The sequence below is a fragment of the Erythranthe guttata genome, chromosome 13, assembly GCF_056151865.1.
Source record: "Erythranthe guttata isolate IM_541 chromosome 13, IM_541, whole genome shotgun sequence".
In the NCBI taxonomy this organism is placed as follows: Eukaryota; Viridiplantae; Streptophyta; class Magnoliopsida; order Lamiales; family Phrymaceae; genus Erythranthe; species Erythranthe guttata.
In genome coordinates this window covers 3,557,412-3,580,032 of record NC_142545.1, presented here as the reverse complement: position 1 = coordinate 3,580,032, position 22,621 = coordinate 3,557,412, and the positions used below count along the sequence as shown (strand labels likewise).

At 31.1% G+C, this 22,621-nt stretch overlaps 3 protein-coding genes across 3 annotated transcripts; 1 reads left to right on the top strand and 2 right to left on the bottom strand.

Moving 5' to 3' along the window:
• Positions 1-843: 843 nt before the first annotated feature.
• Positions 844-6,247, top strand: TPX2 (targeting protein for XKLP2). The gene is made up of 21 exons (XM_012976254.2): positions 844-1,254; positions 1,965-2,047; positions 2,149-2,228; positions 2,324-2,482; positions 2,566-2,615; positions 2,705-2,870; positions 2,956-3,052; positions 3,159-3,272; positions 3,357-3,470; positions 3,566-3,736; positions 3,819-3,881; positions 3,980-4,063; positions 4,161-4,316; positions 4,404-4,538; positions 4,633-4,713; positions 4,807-4,926; positions 5,020-5,186; positions 5,348-5,456; positions 5,540-5,599; positions 5,697-5,791; positions 5,914-6,247. The coding sequence occupies exons 1-21, from the start codon at positions 1,095-1,097 to the stop codon at positions 6,041-6,043; spliced, it is 2,394 nt and encodes a 797-aa protein (XP_012831708.2). The 5' UTR covers positions 844-1,094; the 3' UTR covers positions 6,044-6,247.
• A 6,042-nt stretch (positions 6,248-12,289) lies between these two features.
• Positions 12,290-15,117, bottom strand: LOC148765688 (homeobox-leucine zipper protein ROC2-like). Its single transcript, XM_088811896.1, has 4 exons — positions 14,228-15,117; positions 13,980-14,097; positions 13,654-13,842; positions 12,290-12,557 (listed from the first exon to the last, which is right to left on the bottom strand). The coding sequence occupies exons 1-4, from the start codon at positions 14,377-14,379 to the stop codon at positions 12,507-12,509; spliced, it is 510 nt and encodes a 169-aa protein (XP_088668022.1). The 5' UTR covers positions 14,380-15,117; the 3' UTR covers positions 12,290-12,506.
• Positions 15,118-15,252: 135 nt separating this feature from the next.
• Positions 15,253-20,720, bottom strand: EYA (eyes absent-like protein). The gene is made up of 6 exons (XM_088811895.1): positions 20,575-20,720; positions 19,020-19,254; positions 18,753-18,920; positions 18,042-18,135; positions 16,988-17,134; positions 15,253-15,626 (listed from the first exon to the last, which is right to left on the bottom strand). The coding sequence occupies exons 2-6, from the start codon at positions 19,206-19,208 to the stop codon at positions 15,361-15,363; spliced, it is 864 nt and encodes a 287-aa protein (XP_088668021.1). The 5' UTR covers positions 19,209-19,254; positions 20,575-20,720; the 3' UTR covers positions 15,253-15,360.
• Between the last annotated feature and the right edge of the window lie 1,901 nt (positions 20,721-22,621).

Below are 22,621 nucleotides of genomic sequence, written 5' to 3'. Positions count from 1 at the left end.
TTGCTCGTAACACTTCTCATGATTTTTGAATTTCGAGTGAAGACTAAATTATGAGAGTAAGATATAAATATTTGGAAAAATGTGGATTTAAGTTGTTCTATTTCAATTATCAAAGAGGGCAACAAAGTTAACCAACTTAAGAAATAATAAAATGGTTTTACTGCTGCAGCCAAAGAGTAATTCTCTAGCAATTCAAAAAAAAAAAAAAAAGAGTAATTCTCTTCTATTCACTATTTCGAATTGAGAATTAGGGGTGGAAATTGCAACGAAATCTTCGATTTTCGCAGATTCCAATCCAAAAGTTCCCGATTTTAGAAAAATATTTTCAATCTCAATTCTCAAATTCCGACTTCCGATTTTTTGGAAATTATTTGGATTAGAATTGGAATATATATGAGATTCCGATTTTCGGTACGATTAAAATTCCAAAAATTCCGATTTTCTTTGTCTCTAAATATTACAATTAAAATACCAATATTATTATGTATTTTATTTTTAAGGTGAGCAAAAATTGAAAAATTCTAGATTCCGCTGATTCCAATCCGATTTTTTTTTTGATTTGGGAACAAGTTTTTTCGTTCTAATTTCCGAAATTCATGTTTCCGATTTCTTTGGAACGGAATTGAAACTAGTTGTTCACTTCCGAAAAAAATCGGAATTTTTCCGATCTTATCTGTCCGGACGATTTACACCCCTAGTTCGAACCCATGACCAATGGGAACAATATTGGTATATTCATTATTATAAAAATTATAAAAAAAACATTAATTATTTTGTTCCCAAACGGCAGCGTTTTATGCAATTAGAGTGATGGTAAATTAACTAGCCGTTATCATCCCAATCACAAACATTCCAAACAGTCACTATTCAAAAATAAAATTCGACCGTTGGAAGAAAAAATCCGAACGTTAATAATATTCCTCTCCCTTTACTCTCCTCTCGACACCACCCTCCAATTCTTGCAAGATCAACACTTTCCCCTTTACCCCCCTCGCTCTCTCTCTCTCTAGATCTCTCTCTCTCTCTCTCTCTCTAAACACGCTACACATAAACACAATCACGGAAGAAATAAGTTGTTTCTGTTCTTCAATTGAATGGCGGCGTTGGATGAATCGTCCAGTAATTTGTTCATGATCGATCGAGCGTACGAGTTTTCGGCGCCTCGATTTTACGATTTCATGTGCGCGGAGACTGATGAAGATGTACGCAAGGCGGAGCTCTGGTTTGAGGATGCCCGCCCCCACGCCCCTTCTCGTGCGTCAGCTTTCTATTTCTCCCTCTCTTTTTTTTTTCTAATTAGGTTTTACAATTTGGCTGCAATTCGATTGAAATATAGTTTATTCTTGCGTTGTTTTGTGAAATTTTTCGATTTATTTTAATTTGACGTGTGAATTTGAGAAGTTCTGATCTCTTGATTAGGGTTTCATTTTTTGTTTATGGAGGAACTCTGTTTCATTTTTCTTCTTTAATATTTTTGTTTATCAGGCAAATTGAGAACATTTCTGGTTCAGTTTTTTCTTTTGAATTTGTTGTCGAGAAGCATCTGGTCTTTTAGGTTATTGAAATTATTGTCGAGATTCGTCTAGAAATGAAGTTCAACTTGAGAACGAAGTTGTACAATTTTTTGTTTCTGAATGTGGAGTTCAAGATTTGTTATATCATCAGTTTCATATGAGTGGAAATTTGTCTCGGTGAACACCCACGATTTTCCGTTTTCCGTGTACATTAGTTACTTGAATTAAGTTTCATTTCCACTCATATGAAGCTGATGATATAACAAATCTTGAACACCCACGATTTTCCGATTTCCGTGTACATTAGTTACTTGAATTAAGTTTCATTTATGTGCATTAAGTAATTAAGATATTGGTGTGCTTGTATTGCCGTTCGTTTAGTACATTATAATCACATTGCGTCTCGTTTGAATTGAGGATTTAACGTTTTTAGCCGCTTCTGTTGTGCAGCATTTATGCCTAGAATTAAGGCCACCAGAACAGTTGAGCAACAGATCCTCTGCAATTTCGGTGAAGACGAACAAACTCACAAGGTGAATTTTTCTATCCGTGCTTGTTTTTCTGTTTTAGGTTGATTTTACGGATTATGTACAGCTTAATGACCGATGAGTAAAATGTGCTGTACTTGTCACAGGCATCAGAATCATCGGAAAAGGAGACAACTGTTACAAATTCTGCTGAGGAATCAGCACCGAAATCACTAACTAAATCGACGTTAGTTTCTCTACATTTCGAAAGATTTAATAAGTTAGAATTATTTCGTTTCAATGGAAAACATGATTCTAATATAACTCTTGTATATTATGCAGACCTGAAGGAGAGGTCGTTTTGGGTGAAACTACTGAAATTGTCGTTACAAATATCGAGCCTCAGCCAGATGTCATTTCAGTTGAAACTAAGGAAAATGTTAGTGCAGACATTCTGAATAAGTCAATCGAGAAGACGGTGAATGCTGGAGGAAATGGAATGTATGTTTGTTATTTGTCTTGCAAATCCATATTCGTCTTTTGTTAGAATTAAACTCTTAAAACTTTCTTGGTCTTAATTTCAGCGTCGAACCAGAAAAGGACTCCTCTTCTCTCCCTACAGAAGCTGTCCAAGGTTAGCCTTTTGTCCTTAAACTTGTGCAAGAGTAGTAATCTTTTTCGGGTTTTTTTTGGTTATAAACGAAATTGTTTTCATCATAATAGTGCCGGAAGTTTGCTGCACCCCAGCTCCGCAAAAGCAGAATGAAAACAAGAGGGTTCAGACAGCCAGGAAGATAGCCAGTATTCTTAGAAATCCTTCGGCGATTAATTCAAAAAAGCAATTGCCAAAATCCCAAGTCAAGAGCACCAAACCAGCTAGTGTTAGAAGGTAGGTTGATTCTTTACAACTTTCCCTTTAGTTAATAATAATTCTTATAACTTATTATAACTTCTAAAACTTGTAACTTCCTCAGAGATCCAAATGCTAAGAATATCGTCGGAACCCCCAGCTTTGCCCATGAAAACCATGCCATCAAAAGGCAAAAGTTGGATGGAGGAAAATCTCGACAGGTACGTAGATATAGATAGTAATCTTCTTCGTAATATATATATATATCATAACGTGTTTGTGCTGTTGGTTGTAAGTTGTAACCCTTTTCGTTTTTTTTCTTTTCAGATTCTTACAATCAATAAACCTTTAAATTTGCCTCACAAAACAAGATCCGGCATCGTTAGCAACACTTCGAATGTGTGCCCTTCAAATGCGAAAACTTCTAAAGCAGACAGAAAGGTAGATTATTGCAATATATTGAGTGCAGAATTTAAATTTTTATTTTCATTTATTAGGGTGCTGACTCATTTCTTCATTGTGAAGATGTACGTTCGTGAACCAGCTGCCGCCCCATTTGTTTCGACGGCGGAGATGATGAGGAAATTCCAATCAGGGACAAGAGAAGTGTCGTCGTCTCGTAATACTTCTATTTCACAGGTAACTTAGTTAACTGGCTATCTTGCTTCTTTTATTCTTTGATGTTGCTAATTTATATTTATTATTTCCTAATGAAAAAAAATATATAAATTCAGAGCGATGCTGCTGGAACAATGCAGAGAAAGCTTACGCTGACAAGGCCTAAAACACCTGAATTTGAAACATCTCAACGAGTGCGTTCTGTTAAAATCAAAAGTTCAGCTGAATTGGAGGAAGAGATCATGGCTAAAATGCCTAAGTTTAAGGCTCGCCCCTTGAACAAAAAGGTATTTACATTTATCAATATAATATACAGTCTTGACATAAACTTGAGTTAATTTTTTTCCTAATTGTTTGGTCTTGTTGCAGATATTCGAGGGCCCGACTTTACCACCATTGCCAAGAAGTACACCGCATGCTCCAGAATTCAAGGTAAATTAAGTGAATGAAATTTTAATTGTTATTATTATTATTATTATTATTATTATTATCATCACAGATTTTTGATTATATTTCTTGACTTGGGACAGGAATTCCATTTGGAAACAATGACAAGGGCCAATCAGAATGCAGAAGTATCTACTGTGACCTCAACGGAATCTACAGAGGTGCAGGTACGACGTAAATACAGTTCGTTGAATGTGCTTTCCATATCTCAAAACAAATGGTTATTAAAGTAATTATTTATATTTAACTATTTGCGATTTGCAGAGCCATCAATGGAAACCGCAGCTTACAGCACCGAAATCGCCTCATCTTCAAACATCTCTCAGAGCACGTCCTCCCAGGATCAAAAGTTCCGAGGAACTGGAAAAAGAAGAACTCGAAAATATTCCACATTTCAAGGCCAGACCGTTGAATAAGAAGGTACGAATTGTTTTTTTTTTTTTTTAATTTGGAAGCTTTGTTTGTGTTCTACATTACTGTAATTTACTATTTTTTTCAATTCTGCAGATATTCGAAAGTAAAGGGGAAATGGGTATGTTCTGCAACATGAAGAAGCAGGTTACTGTACCTCAGGAATTCCATTTTGCCATAGATAAAAGAATCCCACCACCAACCGCTGCTGTCTTAGATCTATTTGATAAGGTAATAATAATTTTCAATGTCTCTTACATAACAAACTGAATTCGTCGATTTTGTTGTTTAACTAGTTATCTTGTTTCCCTCGTACTTTTTCCAGCTTTCGATATGTTCGGAATCTCATCAAGAGAAGCCTCTCCCTAGAAATACTACACCAAATCCCTTCCATCTCCATACAGAGGTATGTATATATTACATTTGATGATTTCATCCACTTTAGTGTAAATGTTATTTCATTCGTATTTATGTTTTTTTTATTTTCGTGTATTTTCAGGAAAGAGGGGTGGAGAAAGAGAAAAGGTTGGTTGAGGAACTCTTGCAGAAACAGTTGGAAGAGGAAAATGCTAGAATACCGAAAGCTTGTCCATACCCTTACACAACTGATTATCCCGTGGTATGTGTATATATAGATAGATATATGTCTGTAAGTTTTAGATTATATGACTAGTGTGATTGATAATTTACATGATCGTTTTAAATTCCGCAGATCCCACCGAAACCAGAGCCGAAGCCGTGCACGAAACCAGAACCTTTTCAATTGGAAAGTTTGTTGAGACACGAAGAGGAGACGCAGAGAGAAATGGAAGAAAGGATAAGGATGGAAATGGAAGAAGCTGAGATGAGAATATTTAAAGCCCAACCTATCTTGAAAGAGTATGCTCTCTCTCTCTCTCTCTCTCTCTCTCTCTCTCTCTCTCTCTCTCTCTCTCTCTCTCTCTCTCTCTCTCTCTCTCTCTCTCTCTCTCTCTCTCTCTCTCTCTCTCTCTTAATTGTTCGGGATTTCTTTTTTAACTAATGTGTTGATATTATATCAGGGACCCTATTCCAGTTCCGGAAAAACAGCGGAAGCCCCTCACAGAAGTTCAAGAATTCAATCTACACGTCGACCACAGAGCTGCTGATAGAGCAGAATTCGATAAGAAGGTTTGTTATTTTTTTCTCGAAACATGCATCTAATTTTCTAACACTAAACAATTCTTACAAATAGTTGTTCTTTTTTGTCCCAGATTAAAGAGAAAGAAACGGTTTACAAGAGATACAGAGAGGAGGCAGAATCTGCGAAAATGGTAAGCACACACAAATAAAACAAAACATCTTACGTTGTATTCAATAAGTTGTTTTACGAACATGATTTAAAACTATATTGTATTTTACTGGTTGCAGATGGAGGAAGAGAAGGCTTTGAAACAGCTGCGACGTACATTAGTTCCCCATGCAAGGCCGGTGCCCAACTTTAATCATCCATTCTTACCTCAAAAGTACGTCTTAAAACCAATTTATATAATCGACATTAGCATATTTACGCGTGCATATATATTATATGCCGTTTTTTGCGGGATGTTTTGCTGATGGATCATTTTATGGTTTTTGTAACAAGCAGGTCTGGTAAAGAAGTTACGAAGGCCAAATCACCGAAATTGCACGTTAATCGAAGGAAAGAGAAGCGGAGAATAGTGTTTCCCCAAACTGTAGGAACAGCTACAAGTGCAGCCGCCTCTCATATGAGGTAGTAATTGTGTGTCTGTCTTTGCAGTGATGAAGATGTATTTGTTCAAGTACTCTTGAACTATGTGTGTGTGTGTGTGTGTGTGTAATGTGTTTGTTGCATATGGAGTAAATTTGTTGAACAATGTCTGTAATGCACAATACCTGTGTAGCAATTGTAGCTATATAATATCTATAACATATGGAGTAAAATTTGTTCTTTTTCTCTACTGGATGTAAAATTCTGTCGTAAAATAACCGAAAAACTGTGAGATCCAAAGTCCGAGTTCGCTACAGAAAATGAAGCTTATGAAATAAGACACTAACTAAGGTTGGTGTTTGCAAACGCTTTTCCAAAGTGATTAAGAACTTTTTGAATGTTTAAAAAAAAAACTCATAATCACTTTGGAAAAACGTTTACAAACACCACCTAATATACGAGTTAGATGAAGTGAACAAACTTCCACGTGATTGGATGTGAGTCACCAAGTAACCGAGGTATATTATACTTTTTATGTGTTGCCAAATATACCACATAGTATATAGCTATGTAGAACGAAAACTTCCGCTTTTCGGACACTTGTCAGATATTTTTCGGGCTAGAAACATGTTTGAATAACAAATATTTTTGTTGATTCCCTAATTATTTACATAATTTAGTGATCAATTACACATTGATAGTTGATAATAAAATTTACTTTGCATGTTTGTAGGAAAATATATAAAAAGAATTTATATATAAATAATAACTTATATATGTTTATAGAGCATTTTTTATAAATATACCCCTATACTTTTAATATTTACACATTTTCCCCAAACTTCTATATCCTCAATTTTGGGACATGTCGTTTCCCCGTATCGTCGTAATTTCCGTGTCCATGCTACATAGGTAGATAGCGTTCAAATGAATACCGAGGAAGTATAATTAATATGATAAATATAATTATTGTTAAACTCATCAGAACTTTGTTATAAACAACGAGGAAAAATCTCTAATTTTACCATATAGTTCGATAACTTATACTCATAAAGTTTGTCATGCAAAATGACTTGATATGTTTATTCAAAAAAAAAAAATTCCATCAATGCCTTCAATTTCTCTAAGTCCTCAGATATATATTCCATAATATAAATACATCTATTTCTTGAGATATCATCAAGCGATTGAGATGAACTACTAAAAATTATTTTAACTAGGGTATTTGTAGGTCCACAAACTATAGAATAAAATAAGTTCAACGATTCTTTAGATTAAAAAAAGAATAGAATATGGAAATTTACTTATACAATTAACCTTGAATTAAATATTAATCAAATTACTTAGTTATTCTTTGAATCTATAAATATGGAGGTGTTAAATATTGTTTTAATTTTATCGGTATCGTTTTAATTTCAAATGTGATGTTGACTCTTTTTTCAGTTGACAAAACTCGAAATGCCAAATGTATTGTCCTTTGAGTTGATTTTCTAATCCAATTGGAATTGACTAGATTGGATATCGGATGTGAAATATGCATGAATGAATGAACAATCACTCCAAGTTAACTCAAATGACGACAAATTCAGTGCCTCGAGCTTTGCCAAATTCAGATTGAAAATGGTCAAAATCACATTTGAAATTAAAACAATCTATATATAATATAAAAAGAGGATCTATGCCCTCAATGATTGACATGTGGCAAATGATGATGTCATTTGTCAAAATTGCTTAGTTGCAGTTCAATTGATTAGGTGGATTCTTCAATTGATTAGGTGGCATTTTTATTTATGGATGTTTTTAAGTTCTTTCCTATTTTACATTTACACAATCATTTAATAATGACCACATGTATATATATTATTTCCAAAGTTAATATTTTATAAATTCGAAATAAAAAAATCTTATTTATATTTTCAGTATTTCAAAATATATTTATTGAAAAAAATTCATGAAACTCAATATATATATATATATATATATATATATATATATATATATATATATATATATATATATATATATATATATATATATATATATATATATTTCTTTAATATTTTAAAATTTTCGAAACATATATTTTCCACTTATATTTAAAAAAAAAATTCAGGAACCTCAATTTTTAATGTACGAATATTCAATTTTTTTATATTTGGTATATATTTTCATTTTTTTGTATTTTTGTAATATTAATTACTCGAAATATAATATATTTATAGAATTAGTTTTTTTTTTTAATTCAGAAAACTCAATTTTTAATGTATGAATATTCAATTTTTTTAATATTTTGTATATATTTTCGTTTTGTTTTTATATTTTTGTATTATTAATTCCTTGAAATATATTACATTTATAGAATTAGATGTTTAATTTTTTTATTTAAATTAATATATCAATTTCAATATATTATTAAGATTTATAATTTTTTTATTAGGAAAAACATGTGTAGTCAATTATTTATATATTGATTTTTTTTAATTAAAACTAACATGTGTATAGATTTTTTTTCAAATAATTCAGAATCTCCTAATATATTTTCAATTAGGATAGTAAGTATTGCAAGTGTCACTAAAATGATGGGATTTAAAGTATATTAATATTCACTTCTTTACATACTTCCTATAATATATATTTACAATATTTCTTCTCAATACAAAATATATCCTCCTTTTATTGTATTTAATGTTTTTGATATTATTACCATATTTAATTGATTGTTTCTTTTTTCATCGTTTATAGACAAGTATATAAACCCCCCTCATATTCACTTTATTCCACCATCATTTTATTTTCATTTTGTCAGTTAGTTCTTTCGTCATTTGTATTGAGGATTTTTTTTTCACTATTGACGTGTATTTGTATTTTCATCTCATGATTTTAATTATTTTGTGTACAATTCAGCTATTGAATTGTAATTTTTATCGTATCAGTAAGTTTTAATTTGTATTTCTTATTAATTAATAATTGATTTTAATCAATATTTTTATATATACAGTGTTCATCTTTATGATTTTTTTTCTTTTTAGATAACTACAATGGCAATTGACGAGTCCGGACATTGCCGTTTGACGTATAAGTGGGGGCAAAAAAAAAATAATCTAGGTGATGAAACTTACAAAGGGTTGTCAGGGTTATCAGTAAGTTTTAATTTATATTTCTTATTCATTAATAATTGATTTTAATCAATATTTTTATATATACAGTACGTGTTCATTATCGTTATGTTTTTTTTTTCTTTTCAGATAACTACAATGGCAATTGACGTGTCCGAACATTGTACACAAATTTGTATATATTATACCGTTTGACGTATAATTGGAGGCAAAAAAATAATCTAGGTGATAAACTTACAAAGGGTTGTCGAATGTTGTATTGAATGGAGAAAAAACTGTGCATGCAGAATGATATAGTATTGTATTGCATACATCATTTACAAAGGAGTTCCAAATACTACTCAAAGTTACAGTAACTACCCTGTTGTGACCACTGGTGACCAAGCTTAATTTGGTCGCTAGAAGTTTTAGCTACCATTTTCTAACTTTTAGCGACCATACAGAATCGCCACTAAAACCAATATTTCTTGTAGTGAGTATTAGTATTAGTATTAGTATTAGTATTAGTATTAGTATTAGTATTAGTATTAGTATTAGTATTAGTATTAGTATTAATATTAGTATTAGTATTAATATTAGTATTAGCGTTAACATCAGTCACAATATCAGTATCAATATTAACATTAGTATAAATATTACTATTACTATTAGTATTATTATTAATATTAGTATTAATGTAATTATTAATATCAATATTAGTATTAATATGAATTTTAGAACATGTATAAATATCAGTATGAATATGGATATTAGTGTTAGTATTACTATAAGTATCAGTAAAAATATCAGTATTACTATTAGTATTAGTATAAGTATCAGTATCAATATCAATATCAGTACCAGTATCGGTATCAATATCAGTATCCGTATTAGTATCAGTATCAGTATCACTATCTGTATCAGTATCTGTATCAGTATCAATATCAATACCGGTACCAGTACCAGTACCATCAGTAGCAGTTCCAGTATCAGTACATATACATGTGCCAGTACCAGTACCAGTATCAGTACCAAGTATCAGTATCAGTATGAATATTCGTATCAGTATCACTATCACTATCACTATCACTATCAGTATGAGTATCAGTATTAGTATCAGTATTAGTATCAGTATCAGTATGAGTATCAGTATCAATATTAGTATTAGTATTAGTATTAGTATTAGTATTAGTATTAGTATTAGTATTAGTATTAGTATTAGTATTAGTATTAGTATTAGTATTAGTATTAGTATTAGTATTAGTATTAGTATTAGTATTAGTATTAGTATTAGTATTAATATTAGTGTTAGTATTAGTATTAGTATTAGTATTAATATTAGTATTACTACTAATATTAATATTAGTATTAGAATTATCATTACATTAGTTATTATTGTTACAATATATTCCCCGCTAGGGTTTACCTTTAGGAGTTTTAGAAAGAAAAAAAAAAGGACGTGGCAGCAGAAGACCCACCCGGTGTTATCACCGCGTGTAGGGTCGAACGAGCCGTCATTGGCATTGATATTGTAAATAATATTAGTATTAGTATTAGAATTAGTATTAGTATTAGTATTACTATTTGTATTAGTATTAATATTAATTAGTATTAGTATTAATATTAATATTTGTATTAGTATTAGTATTAGTATTAGTATTAGTATTAGTATTCGTATTAGTATTCGTATTCGTATTCGTATGCATATTATTATTAATATTAGTATTAATGTTATTATTAATATTATAATTAATATTAGAATTAATAGTAGCATCAGAATTAGTATTAACATTAGTATTAGTATTCGTCACAATATTAGTATTAATATTAGTATTAGTACTAGACTTAGAATTAGTATTAGTATTAATATTAGTATTAGTATTAATATTAGTATTAGTATTAGTATTAGTATTAGTATTAGTATTAGTATTCGTATTCGTATTTATATTCATATTCATATTTGTATTATTGTTAGTATTAGTAGTGATGTTATTATTAATATTATGCTTAATGTTAGAATTAGAATTACCAGTAGCATTAGAATTAATAGTAGTATTTGTCACAATATCAGTTTCAGTTTCAATATTAGCATGAGTATGAGTATCAATATCAGTATCAAGTATGATTATTATTACGTGTGTCAGTATTAGTATGAGTATCAATATCAGTATCAAGTATGAGTATTAGTATGGGTATTAATATGAGCATAAGTATGATTTACTTAGTATTTGTATGAGTATCAGTATCAGTATCAATATTAATATCAATATCAGTATTAGTGTTAGTATCAGTATCAGTATCAACATCATTATCAATATTAGTAATAGTATTACTATTAGTATTATGAGTAATATTACTTGCAATGTTGTCCACAAAGAAAATTTTCAGCGGCTATGAAGGTACATCACGAAAAATGTATATTGTCATTCAAATGCATATTTGTTGTTTATATTATTTATATGTATAATTATTTTGTTGTGTTAGATTTATTTACACTTTATGTTAATTTTATTGTCGACTCCAATGATTTTTTTTAATTAAGGTCATTTAGTATAAATTGTATTTATTTCTTACATTTTTTGGTGATTCACGTTTCAGTAATGTGTATCACTGATTGTATTTGAAGAATAAAAAATGTGTATGTTAATCGCAAGGAATTAAACGACTTATAGAAGATATCAATGCATGTGTTGTAAACACTACTTTGATAATTAAGTTTCACGTTAAGAATTTGAATGTCTTGGACGAGATAGTTGTAACATTTGGGTCAAATAGTATTTATTTTTTTAATCACAATTTTATAGTTTTTAATATTTTATTTTATCATTTATTTTGTTTCACTTGGTACTTGAATCAAATGGAACATATATTATTTTTAAGTTTTTGGATTATATCGTATTTTCATTTTTTAAATTGTATCCATGAATCGTATTAGCACACCCGCTTTTCATTCATAGAGGTATTCAATTTATATCCTTATCGTGTTTCAGTCGTTAATACATTTCAATCTTAGAATAGATTCCCGTGCATCGCACGGGTAAGTTACTAGTACCTATAAAATTTGAACGACATTTAGCATTTCAGAATATAAAATATAATTTTGTCTGCATAAAACGGAAAAAAATATTTCTAACTTTCTTTTTTTAGATATAGTATAGATAAAACAAAAATTAAAATTGACCACAAGAGAAAACATGTCAACACAATTTATATCAATTAATGTCTTAAACAAACAAATATCCAGTAAAAATCCCCCAAGAAAACAGGTAAAGGAAATGACTTGGTTCTTTTATTAAAAATCCTCATGAAAGAAAAATAAAATCATTCATGAATTACGAAAACCCGATGCATATACCAAAACGTCGCTTCTTTGCCCTTACTCTTTATCCCCGAAAAATGGCAGCGGCTCCAGAATTATAATGACCTGCCACTGTATTTCGCTACTAGAGTTGTAATGCGATCGATCTGTTAACACACAAAAAAAAAAAAAAAAAAAAAATCAAAAATTTGGTTAACTGGCTAAACGAACAGACAATACATAGTCCGATTAAGGTTCTTGATTATTCGAAACTGGAATCGGCGGTTCGGAATCAGAACCAGAACGGACCAAACCGTGGTCATGTTCATTGTTGGGCAATGAAGACTTGATTAGTTCATCCTCTCCCATTTAAAGAAAAATAGAAATAAAAACTAGCAGCAGCAACGTTTGATTCTATTCCCATCGCCATCTCATTTTTTTTGCCTTCCCGAGAATGAATTCGTGTTTGTTAAACTTAAAAAGAAAATGAAATAAAAACAATTATAAATCAATTTCATAAGTTCATCTCCCCTCCAGACATGATTTGACTGCTACAGTAAAATAATATTTTCACTAAGAGACAAAACAAACATCACTTTATTATTCAAATTATTCTTCTTCTTCTAATACATTTTTCCAATATATTTAAACATGATTTCCATTACTACAATGTAATCTATCTCATCTCAAAATATTAACAAATATTACTTTATTCTCAAATTATTTCCTCAAATATATTTCTCCAAAGCAAAATGGAAGTAACTTCCAAAGCGAATCCAAACATTACCGATTGCACTTGTTAGTCCACCTAATTTTTTTTATTTTATTTTTTCACTTAAATTGAAGTTGACAAAATACCCCTTTATCTTAAATAGTTCATAAATATTCTAGAAAAAACTAAAATCTCGAGGGAGATATAAAATTGTGTATAGGCTCACCGTTAACTTTTATTCCATCTGTTCCATAATAACTGTCTCTTTTTAAAATTATTTTGGTTCATATTATCTGTCATTTTAGATTTCCAATACTGCATTAATTACTTAATTTCCAGTTTATACTCTTATTAACTCTTCCTAATACTCTTTTTTAATTCATTTATCTTTCTTATTAATTATAAGATAAGGTCAATTTAGTTTAAAAGAATACATTTTTCATAAAATCAAGACACATTAATAAAAAAAATTATCCGTGTGCAAAGCATCAAAAGGGAACGAAGGGAGTATTATTTTTATTGAAAGAAAACTAATGAGAATTTGTGTTTACCTCTTCGATCAAGCGAGCATTCTCCATTCTTAATCGGCGTTCGCCCTGGCACAAATCCCCTATCGCAATCATTTTACCACAAGCAAGACAACAAGCATTGCTTAGAGATTCTCCGAGTTTCAAGTTCTCTTCTCGGAGCTTCTCATTTTCAGCTCGGAGATAAGTATTTTGTTTGTGCTCATATTTTCCCTGCAACATAAAGATTTTTTTTCTCCAATATCATAAAATGGGCTTAAAGACAAGATTATTATTTAGATCTTCGATAAATAAAAACAATTCTAACACGAAAAAAATCGTACGAACACGAAAAAATATGTCCTAATTACCTTCATTTGAGTTCTCTTATTTTGGAACCAAAATTTAATTTGTAGTTCCTCCATTCCTAATTCCTCACTGAGCTCACGTCTTTGTTTTTTGTCCAGATGAGGACTGTCCGTAAACAATCTAAAAATAAAAATTTAATTAAAAATTAGCGAAAAAGTAAAGGATTAAACATAAACGAAAAATTCAAAACAAAATATCAATTATTCATTTTTGTATGAAAAAAAAATCCACTTTATAAGAAAGTACTTACTCTTCCATTCGTTGAATTTGATGTGCACTGTGGCGATGGTGACGCTTTCTATTATGCGGTTGAGTTTCGCTATTTTCGCAAATAGAAATGTTGTCGTTTTCATCGTTAACAAAACTTCTTGCATCGTCACCCTCAGACACGTTCGAGTTCATTCTGAAATGTTGCTTAAGAAGAGATAGAGAGAGAGATAAAAAAGAAGTTCTTGAAACAATGTTAGTATATATAGAGAAATGGAGACAATGAAGGGAGAATCTACTAACAATTTTTTGAGATGGTGCAATTAAATTAATTAAATTGTCTAGTTAAAAAAAATCCATTAAAATTTGAATTGAACCTACATAATTAAGAATTATGTTGAGAGGCAAAAATTGAAATTAAGAATTACTATATACATGATATGCTAATGATGCACATACCAAATGAAAAGAAAACTACGACGAAGTGTCACGATATACATACCTCTATAACGCAAAACAAAATCATTACAAAATGAAGGATCGGCGTACTAAATTGGTATTAGAGTAATGAATTGTTTGCCACGTTGTAGAATTTTCGGATCCGCGATATTCATTGGTGTCACAATTTGAAAATAGTCCGGGTTGTCATACTTACAATATTTATGAATACTAGATACTCAAAAATCTACGATGCTTTACTTTTTTTTTTAATTACAATCATATAAATTTGTTTCGGGACACGTGTTTGATATTGATTTGGTCTCACTTTAAAGGGTAACTCGAGTTGATGGGCACGAGTTTAAAATTCGAACCGGGAATGCAAGGGGTTCAATGGAGTTAAGATTTTTAACATTGTGCGTCGATTATGTATTGTAATTTTTTTTTTGTTTTTTTTTTTTTTTTTGTGTTTCATATGTTACAACATTGTTGACAAATTTCAAGTTTATTTTAGATCATATATTCTTTTTTATATCGATAGAACGTGTGAATTACATTTTTGAGACGAAGATGCCATTTTTTAAAGATTGTTTGTAATGAATGTTTTGGTAACTCGAGAGAGAGCACCGATTATAGACTTTCTTCAGCATCATTTGTCCCAAGTAATCATTGATAATCGATTGTAGTGAAATATAACAATCGGAAAAATATTACAGTCGGTTTTTATATGCTTTGTCATCATTTAGTATTTTCACGCACGGTTTCTTCAATATTTTCATCGGAGAAATAGTGTGCTAAATCTCGAGAAGTGAGACCTGGAAATCGATTGATATTGGGTAGGTGTGGATCGATTTGGATTTGAACAAACGGCCAATTCATCGATTGTGCAGCTTCACATTCTTCCCATCCATCTCCGATTACGCAGAATCGAAAATTCTCACCTTCGAAACGCTCCTTTATCCACATGAAGCATTGGAGCTTCCCTACTTCCAAAGAGCTGTACACTGGAAAAAAATTGAAATATATTTATTTATATCATTCACAATTCTCGAACAATTTTGTATTATCGAAACACAAAAATGAAGGATAAATGGCACTTAACCCCTCTGTGGGTTTGAGCTTTGTACACATGAAACACCCCTGTAGTTTGAACTTTGTCCACATGACTCCCTTATACTTTTAATATAAGCACATGACCCCCTGTTGTTTGAATTTTGTGCACATGATTCCCTTGTACTTTTAATATAAACAATTAACCCCCCTATAGTATTCCACTTAATAAATAGGGTAAATAGCACTTAACCCCCTTGTGGTTTGGACATTTTGCACATGACCCCCTTACGGTATGAAATTAGACACATAACCCCCTTGTGGTTTGAATATTTTCCACATGACCCCCTTGTGGTATGAAATTACGCACATAACCCCCTTGTGGCTTTGACGTTTTGCGCATGACCCCCTTACGGTACGAAATTAGGCACATAACCCCCTTGTGGTTATGTGCCTAAGGGAGTCATGTGCAAAATGCCAAAACCACAAGGGGGTTATGTGCCTAATTTCATACCATAAGGAGATCATGTGCAAAATGTCAAAACCACAAGGGGGTTATGTGCCTAATTTCATACCATAAGGGGGTCATGTGCAAAATGTCCAAACCACAAGGGGTTTATGTGCAATTTACCCTAAATAATCATGCTCATTAGGAAGAAGAAATTTTTGAAAGTACAAGGAGGTTATGTGCTTATATTAAAAAAACAAGGGGGTTATGTGCTATATTTAAAGTATAAGGGGGTCATGTGCACAAAGTTCAAACCACAGAGGTAAGTGTTATTTACCCCGGAAAAAAAAAAACTCCAAGGTATTATTGGATTAAATAATACAATGATCTAATGAAAACAACCCAATTGTATTGATGGACTATGGGAGGTCCAATAAATAATTTTCCTAATAGCAAGATAGACCATGACAAAATAATATTTTCGGGTCGACCTGGAAAGTTATTGGGTCTAACAAAGTTCAAACGAAGTCTAATTATTTAGTTAATCATGGCTAATCTCCCCACCAAACGAGGCCTTCATATATGGATTATTCACAAAATTTATCTTAACCACAAATTTCTTCTTAGGTAGATTTGTTCATCTTCCGTGTGTGTGTGTGTGTGTGTGTGTGTGAGAGAGAGAGAGAGAGAGAGAGAGAGAGAGAGAGAGAGAGAGAGAACTAGACAATGGTTGTCAATGTGCAAGTAGGAAGTTAGTGTACTCGAGACAAACTAGAAAATAAGTAGCATTTCCTATTTATATTAAAAAAAAAAAAAAAAAAAAAAAAAAAAGAAAGAAAGAAAGAACGAACGAACGAAAAAACTAACCATTATTGGAAGTAAATATATGATCAAGTCGAAAGAAAAGGCATTTGACCAAGCTGGGTATGAGAGCTCCAGATGTAACCAATACATTCACATGCTCGAACTCTGCATCTCTTTTCTGACCCGCACACTGCTCTAAGCACGCCCGGGCTGTATCATATAAAAACTCAAAATTAGCAATTATATTGTTATATTCCTAAATGTGCCAAGTATCAAATTAATATAAAATTAGAAACGTCGTTACGATATTACGTATCAATCCATGCACACAATAATGTTTAGGGTTGAGTAAACAAAAATTGCGCATACCTCTATATGCTTTAACACAAAATAGACCGTAACAAGCATACGAATCAAACGTGTCATATCGAAAGAGTAAAAGAAAAGATGGATAAATTACATGAACTACCCTTCAGGTTTGGCCTATTTGAAGAAAAACCCAACTACATTATTAATTATATATATACCCTCTTGACATATGTTTTTATTTTTCAACATGATTTTGTAATTCCGAAAGCTAACTAGGTTTCCTCGTAATTAGGCCAACCTGAAGGATAGTTTTTGTAGTTCACCACTCAAGACTGAATCGAGATATTTTATCACGCCACATTGCAGCAACGCATGTGCCTTTTTGGAAATTACAAGCACCCAATGCTGAAAACGAACCAATTTCCACAACCAACAATTTGCATTGCTTCAAATATATAGAGTAAATTACAACCGTCTCCCTAAGATAAGGTCAATTTACGAAGAAACACTTAACTTTTTCCATAATTACATCCATCCCCTTACAATATGTAGATTTCTTACATTAACGCCCTTTAGTAGGGGGATATATGTAAGAAATTTACAAACTGCAGGGTGCTGGATGTAATTTCTAAAAACAAAGGGGTTTTTTTGTAATTACATTTTACTTCAGGGAGGTGGTTGTAATTTACCCAATATATAAAACATAGCACGATGTTTTTGTAGTTTCTTAAATAAAAACTACCACGATATTCGTCACTGTTCAAGGACTTGTGCGATTATGAATTATCGACCATATATACCAATTTACCTGAAGAAAGCCATTTGTCGGTGTATGTGTCACTCAACTCATAGAGGCTTTCCCACAATTTTACGAGATCTTGATTCAGAAGATTATATAATCCCTGCAAAAGTTAAAAAAAGCAAAAAATATTATGACATATCTATAGTACTAAAAAATCGCCCGTTTTACCCCATTCGAGCTCAACATTTTGAAACAAGATGATCATAACATGTGAGCATTGGCTTGTAAATATCAGATTGTGGTGCATCAGAAACTGCATTTTTGCACAAAACGAGTACAAACTAGATAATATTCTACTGAATCTAGAAAATTATGTTGAATTTGCCACCATAAGGGTGGACGTGTAAGAAGACTCATAGTTGTAGGGGTGGTTGTAATTATCCAAACACGAGGGGGGTTTTCGTAATTTGACCTTACCTTAGGGGGGTGACAATAATTTACCCAAAATTATTATGATATATAGTAGTATAAAATCACTCTCGATGTCAAAAGGTTTGGTCATAGTATACTGAAGTTCATCGATCAAGAGAGTCGATTACTTTGAGGATATGAATACAAGATTGTTAATTGCTGTATCGGTTTTTGTTACTTATGCTACAGCTTTTGAAAAAAACGAGTTGAAAACGGATATTTTTCAAAAGTGGCAAATTTGTAAATATACATAAGATAAATGGTCAGTCAACACATGTGAATTGCTATTGCATAGAGAAAATGTACCTTACGATACTTGTCAGCTATAACCCGATGGCGATATGCCAACTTACGTCTATTAAGAGCATCAAGTGGGACCCCCAAACCATCCTGACTAAAATCGTAACCGGAAAGATCTAAGTTGTCATCGTATTCGTTCAGCGCATCAAGATACGGTTGATTGAAACTTTCAATCTGAATGGTCAAACATTTCGAGGAAAATAGTCAACACACAAATCAAGAATATAGGATCTAAAAAAAAGAATTAGAGAAAAAAAGAAAAAAGATACTTGCTTGTTCGTAGAAGAAGTACGTGTCGCACGTTTGAAGAATATGATGCTCCCAAATTTTACCAATCTTTAAACCACTCTCGACATTCTTTAGACCGTTAAACGCCGCGGCGTAAGTGCCGCTTAGTAGAGATTTGAGCAGTATAAGAGTTTCGTCCATGTCCCAAACGTACACGTTTGTTTTTTGATCCATGCTTGCTTTTTTTTTTAGCAAAAATACGATAAATTGCTCAAACAACCTGTCAAAGTGAAATGTTCATAATTCCCGTCTATTTATTTCACTACATGTTTCGTTTTTTGTTTTTTTTTTTCTCTTTCTTTTAGGTTTAGAAACATGAATTATGACACCGTCGCGAGAATTTTGAGGACTAAACGAGCCAAAAATTATTTTCCAGTGTCTCAATCAAAGATATGTACCACTTTGTATCTATTCAAAACCTAGTAAAAGACAAATCTTTCCTGCTTATAAATACAGCATATTCCGTAAGAGTATCTCAATCGTAATGACATTCAACGTGTGAATTAGAGGGTGTTTGGCTAAACTTATAAGATGTTAAAAGGAGCTTACAAGATGTTTTAGAGCTTATAAGCTCTTCCAAAGTGTTTTATATTTTTTTTTAAAAAGATCTTAAATTTTTTTTTTAGATAAGCTGTTGGAGAGCAAGTAAGATCTTTTTAAAAAAAGTACCTATACGCGACAGTTTTATTAAGATCTTATAATCAGTAAAATTAACAGATAAGCTTAGTATCCAATCACTTTAAAAATTCATTATAAAAATAAGATGTAACAGTTTATCAGCTCTTAAAACATCTTATCAGACGTAAGAACTTATCCACTATTTAAAATAAGCTTAGCCAAACAGGCCCTTAGAATGTGTTTAGCTAAGCTTATAAGATGTTAAAGAGCTTATAAGACGTATAAGAGCTTATAAGCTCTTCCAAAGTGTTTGGTAATTTTTTTTTAAAAGATCTTAATTTTTTTTAACAAGATCTTTTTTTTAAAAGTACGTATACCCCTCCTTTTTATTTAAGATCTTATAATAGGTAAAATTAGGAGATAAGCTTAGTGTCCAAACACTTTAAAAAATAATTTTAAGAATAATATGTAACTGCGTAAAATATCTGATCAGACGTAAGAGCTTATCAGTAGTTGTCTAAAATAAGCTCAACCAAACAGGCCCTTATTGTCCAGATGTTTCTTACAAATTTCTCTCTTGAGTTTCCATTGTTATAGCAACTATGGACTGCTTATTCCATCTCATCCACATTATAAAAATAAAATAAAATAATAGAAAATCGCATTTCCATTTGCAATGCTTTAGATCAAAATATCCAAGAATTATGTTTTCAAAAAAACAGAAAAGTTTTCGATTTAACCGAAACCGAAACCGAAACTGAAACAGAACCACAGATATGTCTGCTCTGTAATAAGAAATGGCAGAATCAAATACCGGAAATTGTTAACACAAAACCCTCGATTTTATACTGCAGAGAAGAATAAAAAAAAAACGCAATTGAACAATTAACAAAAGAAACAAGATAAACAAAAAAAGAATTACCGATGGGTGATCTCATAGAACTTTAGCTGTTGCTGCAATCCCAAACGCGCATGCTCTAATTGGAGTTTCCGCCATTTTAGAGACCTATTTTTTTAGATTCAAGGTCTCCCTATAAATTATTTTTATATTGACTTGATTTTTTTTTTTTTTTTTAAGGGTAAATTACAAAAACCCCCCGAGGTATGATCAAATTACAAAAATACCCCTCTTGTTTGAATAATTACATTTACCCCCCTCAACTATGATTTTTTCTTACACCTCCACCCTTATGGTCGCCAAATTCAACATAATCAATCATCTAGATTCCGTGAAATGTGCTCTAGTTTGTACTCGTTTTGTGTAATAATACAATTTCTGATGCACCACAAACTGATATATACAAGCTAAAAATCACATATTATGATCATCTTGCTTCATAATATAGAGTATGAATAGGATAAAACGGGTACAAAAGTGATAATATTCCATATAATCTCGAATATTCCACTAAATTTGAGGAGTTGAGGGGGTGGTTGTAATTATCCAAACAAGAGGGGTGTTTTTGTAATTTGACCATACCTCAGGGGGTATTTGTAATTTACCCTTTTTTAATGTTATCGACCGGGAGAATTATACTTTTGGTCCTTCATGTTTGGCCCAATTTTATTTTTGGTCCCCCTTGTTTCAAAGTGAATAAAATTCACCTCAAAGTTTCAATTTTGAACACTTTTGATCCTTGCCGTTACATTTCCGTTAGCAAGTAACACAAGACACTATTTTGGGGTGAAAATTGAAATTTTAAATTCTTTTGGGGCTGAAAATAATTATAAATTTAAAATAGACTATTTATAATCAAATTTGTAATAATATTAAGTATAATGAAATTTATTTAGTTAATTTCTTTTCTTATTATTAAAAAATAATCATAAGTAGTATAATGAAAACTAATATTAAGTATAATGCACAATAATTTACTTAATTAGTTTCTTTTTTATTATTAAAAAATTAAACATGACTTTTTTAGTTAAATTCTTTTTTTATTATTATTTTTTTATTATAAGTAGTATAATTAAAAATACTATTAAGTATGATTAAAAATAACTTGTTTAGTTATTAATTTATTTTTTATTATTAAAAAAATAATTATAAGTAATACAATTATAATAATATTAAGTATATTAAAAAAATAATTATAAGTAGTATAATTATAATAATATTAAGTATATTAAAAAAAAATATTATCAAAAAAAAAGTATATTAAAAAAATAATTTGTTTAGTTAATTTTTTTATTATTAAAAACATAATTATAAGTAGTATAATTATAATAATATTAAGTATATTAAAAAAAATTCGTTGATTTTTTTTATTATTATTAAAAATTATAAGTAGTCTATTTTAAATTTACAATTATTTTCAGCCCCAAAAGATTTTAAAATTTCAATTTTCGCCCCAAAATAGTGTTTTCCGTTACTTGCTAACGGATATGTAACGGAAGGGATCAAAAGTGTTTAAAATTGAAACCTTGGAAGTGAACTTTGTTCACTTTAGAACAAGGGAGACCAAAAGTGAAATCAGGCCAAACATGAGGGACCAAAAGTGTAATTATCCCATTATCGACCATATTAAACATCTATTTTAGGGACATACCCTCCGGAATCGAAACCGAACCCGAAACCCAAAATCTGGACATAGTTATTTAGACATGGGTCAACTATGGTTTACACTTCCTAAGGCCCGTGATATGTGGGTCGAACCGGCCAACTCAGTGGGTTAACTCGAGCAATTACAAAAAATGGTTTTTTTGATTTTTAAAAAGGTTGACCAATAGCCAGTTGATGACTCAGACTCGATCCGGCGGATCTGGTTTGGGTTCATCTTGGAAAAGAATGTTTTCCGATGGATCGATGTGGGAAGTTAAAGCCTCGAGCTAATGGTCCTTTTAAATTTCTTAAAAGAATTGGTGAGAACGAATATAAAATTGAGCTTCCCGAGAACTATGGCGTTTCATCAACCTTTAATGTTGCGGATCTTTTCCCTTATCGTGGAGAAACAATTGAAGAGAACTCG

What these genes read in the sequence shown, in the direction of transcription:
- TPX2 (XM_012976254.2), top strand. Translation starts at nt 1,095, where the DNA reads ATGGCGGCGTTGGATGAATCGTCCAGTAATTTGTTCATGATCGATCGA. An exon ending in AATGCTGGAGGAAATGGAAT is followed by an intron (nt 2,483 to 2,565) that starts GTATGTTTGTTA and finishes TCTTAATTTCAG; the next exon opens with CGTCGAACCAGAAAAGGACT. An exon ending in AAACCAGCTAGTGTTAGAAG is followed by an intron (nt 2,871 to 2,955) that starts GTAGGTTGATTC and finishes TAACTTCCTCAG; the next exon opens with AGATCCAAATGCTAAGAATA.
- LOC148765688 (XM_088811896.1), bottom strand. Translation starts at nt 14,379, where the DNA reads ATGAACTCGAACGTGTCTGAGGGTGACGATGCAAGAAGTTTTGTTAAC. An exon ending in CAAATTCAACGAATGGAAGA is followed by an intron (nt 14,098 to 14,227) that starts GTAAGTACTTTC and finishes TTTTATTTTTAG; the next exon opens with ATTGTTTACGGACAGTCCTC. An exon ending in ATGCTCGCTTGATCGAAGAG is followed by an intron (nt 12,558 to 13,653) that starts GTAAACACAAAT and finishes GTGTGTTAACAG; the next exon opens with ATCGATCGCATTACAACTCT.
- EYA (XM_088811895.1), bottom strand. Translation starts at nt 19,208, where the DNA reads ATGGATCAAAAAACAAACGTGTACGTTTGGGACATGGACGAAACTCTT. An exon ending in TAGCTGACAAGTATCGTAAG is followed by an intron (nt 18,136 to 18,752) that starts GTACATTTTCTC and finishes TAACTTTTGCAG; the next exon opens with GGATTATATAATCTTCTGAA. An exon ending in CGACAAATGGCTTTCTTCAG is followed by an intron (nt 17,135 to 18,041) that starts GTAAATTGGTAT and finishes TATATGATACAG; the next exon opens with CCCGGGCGTGCTTAGAGCAG.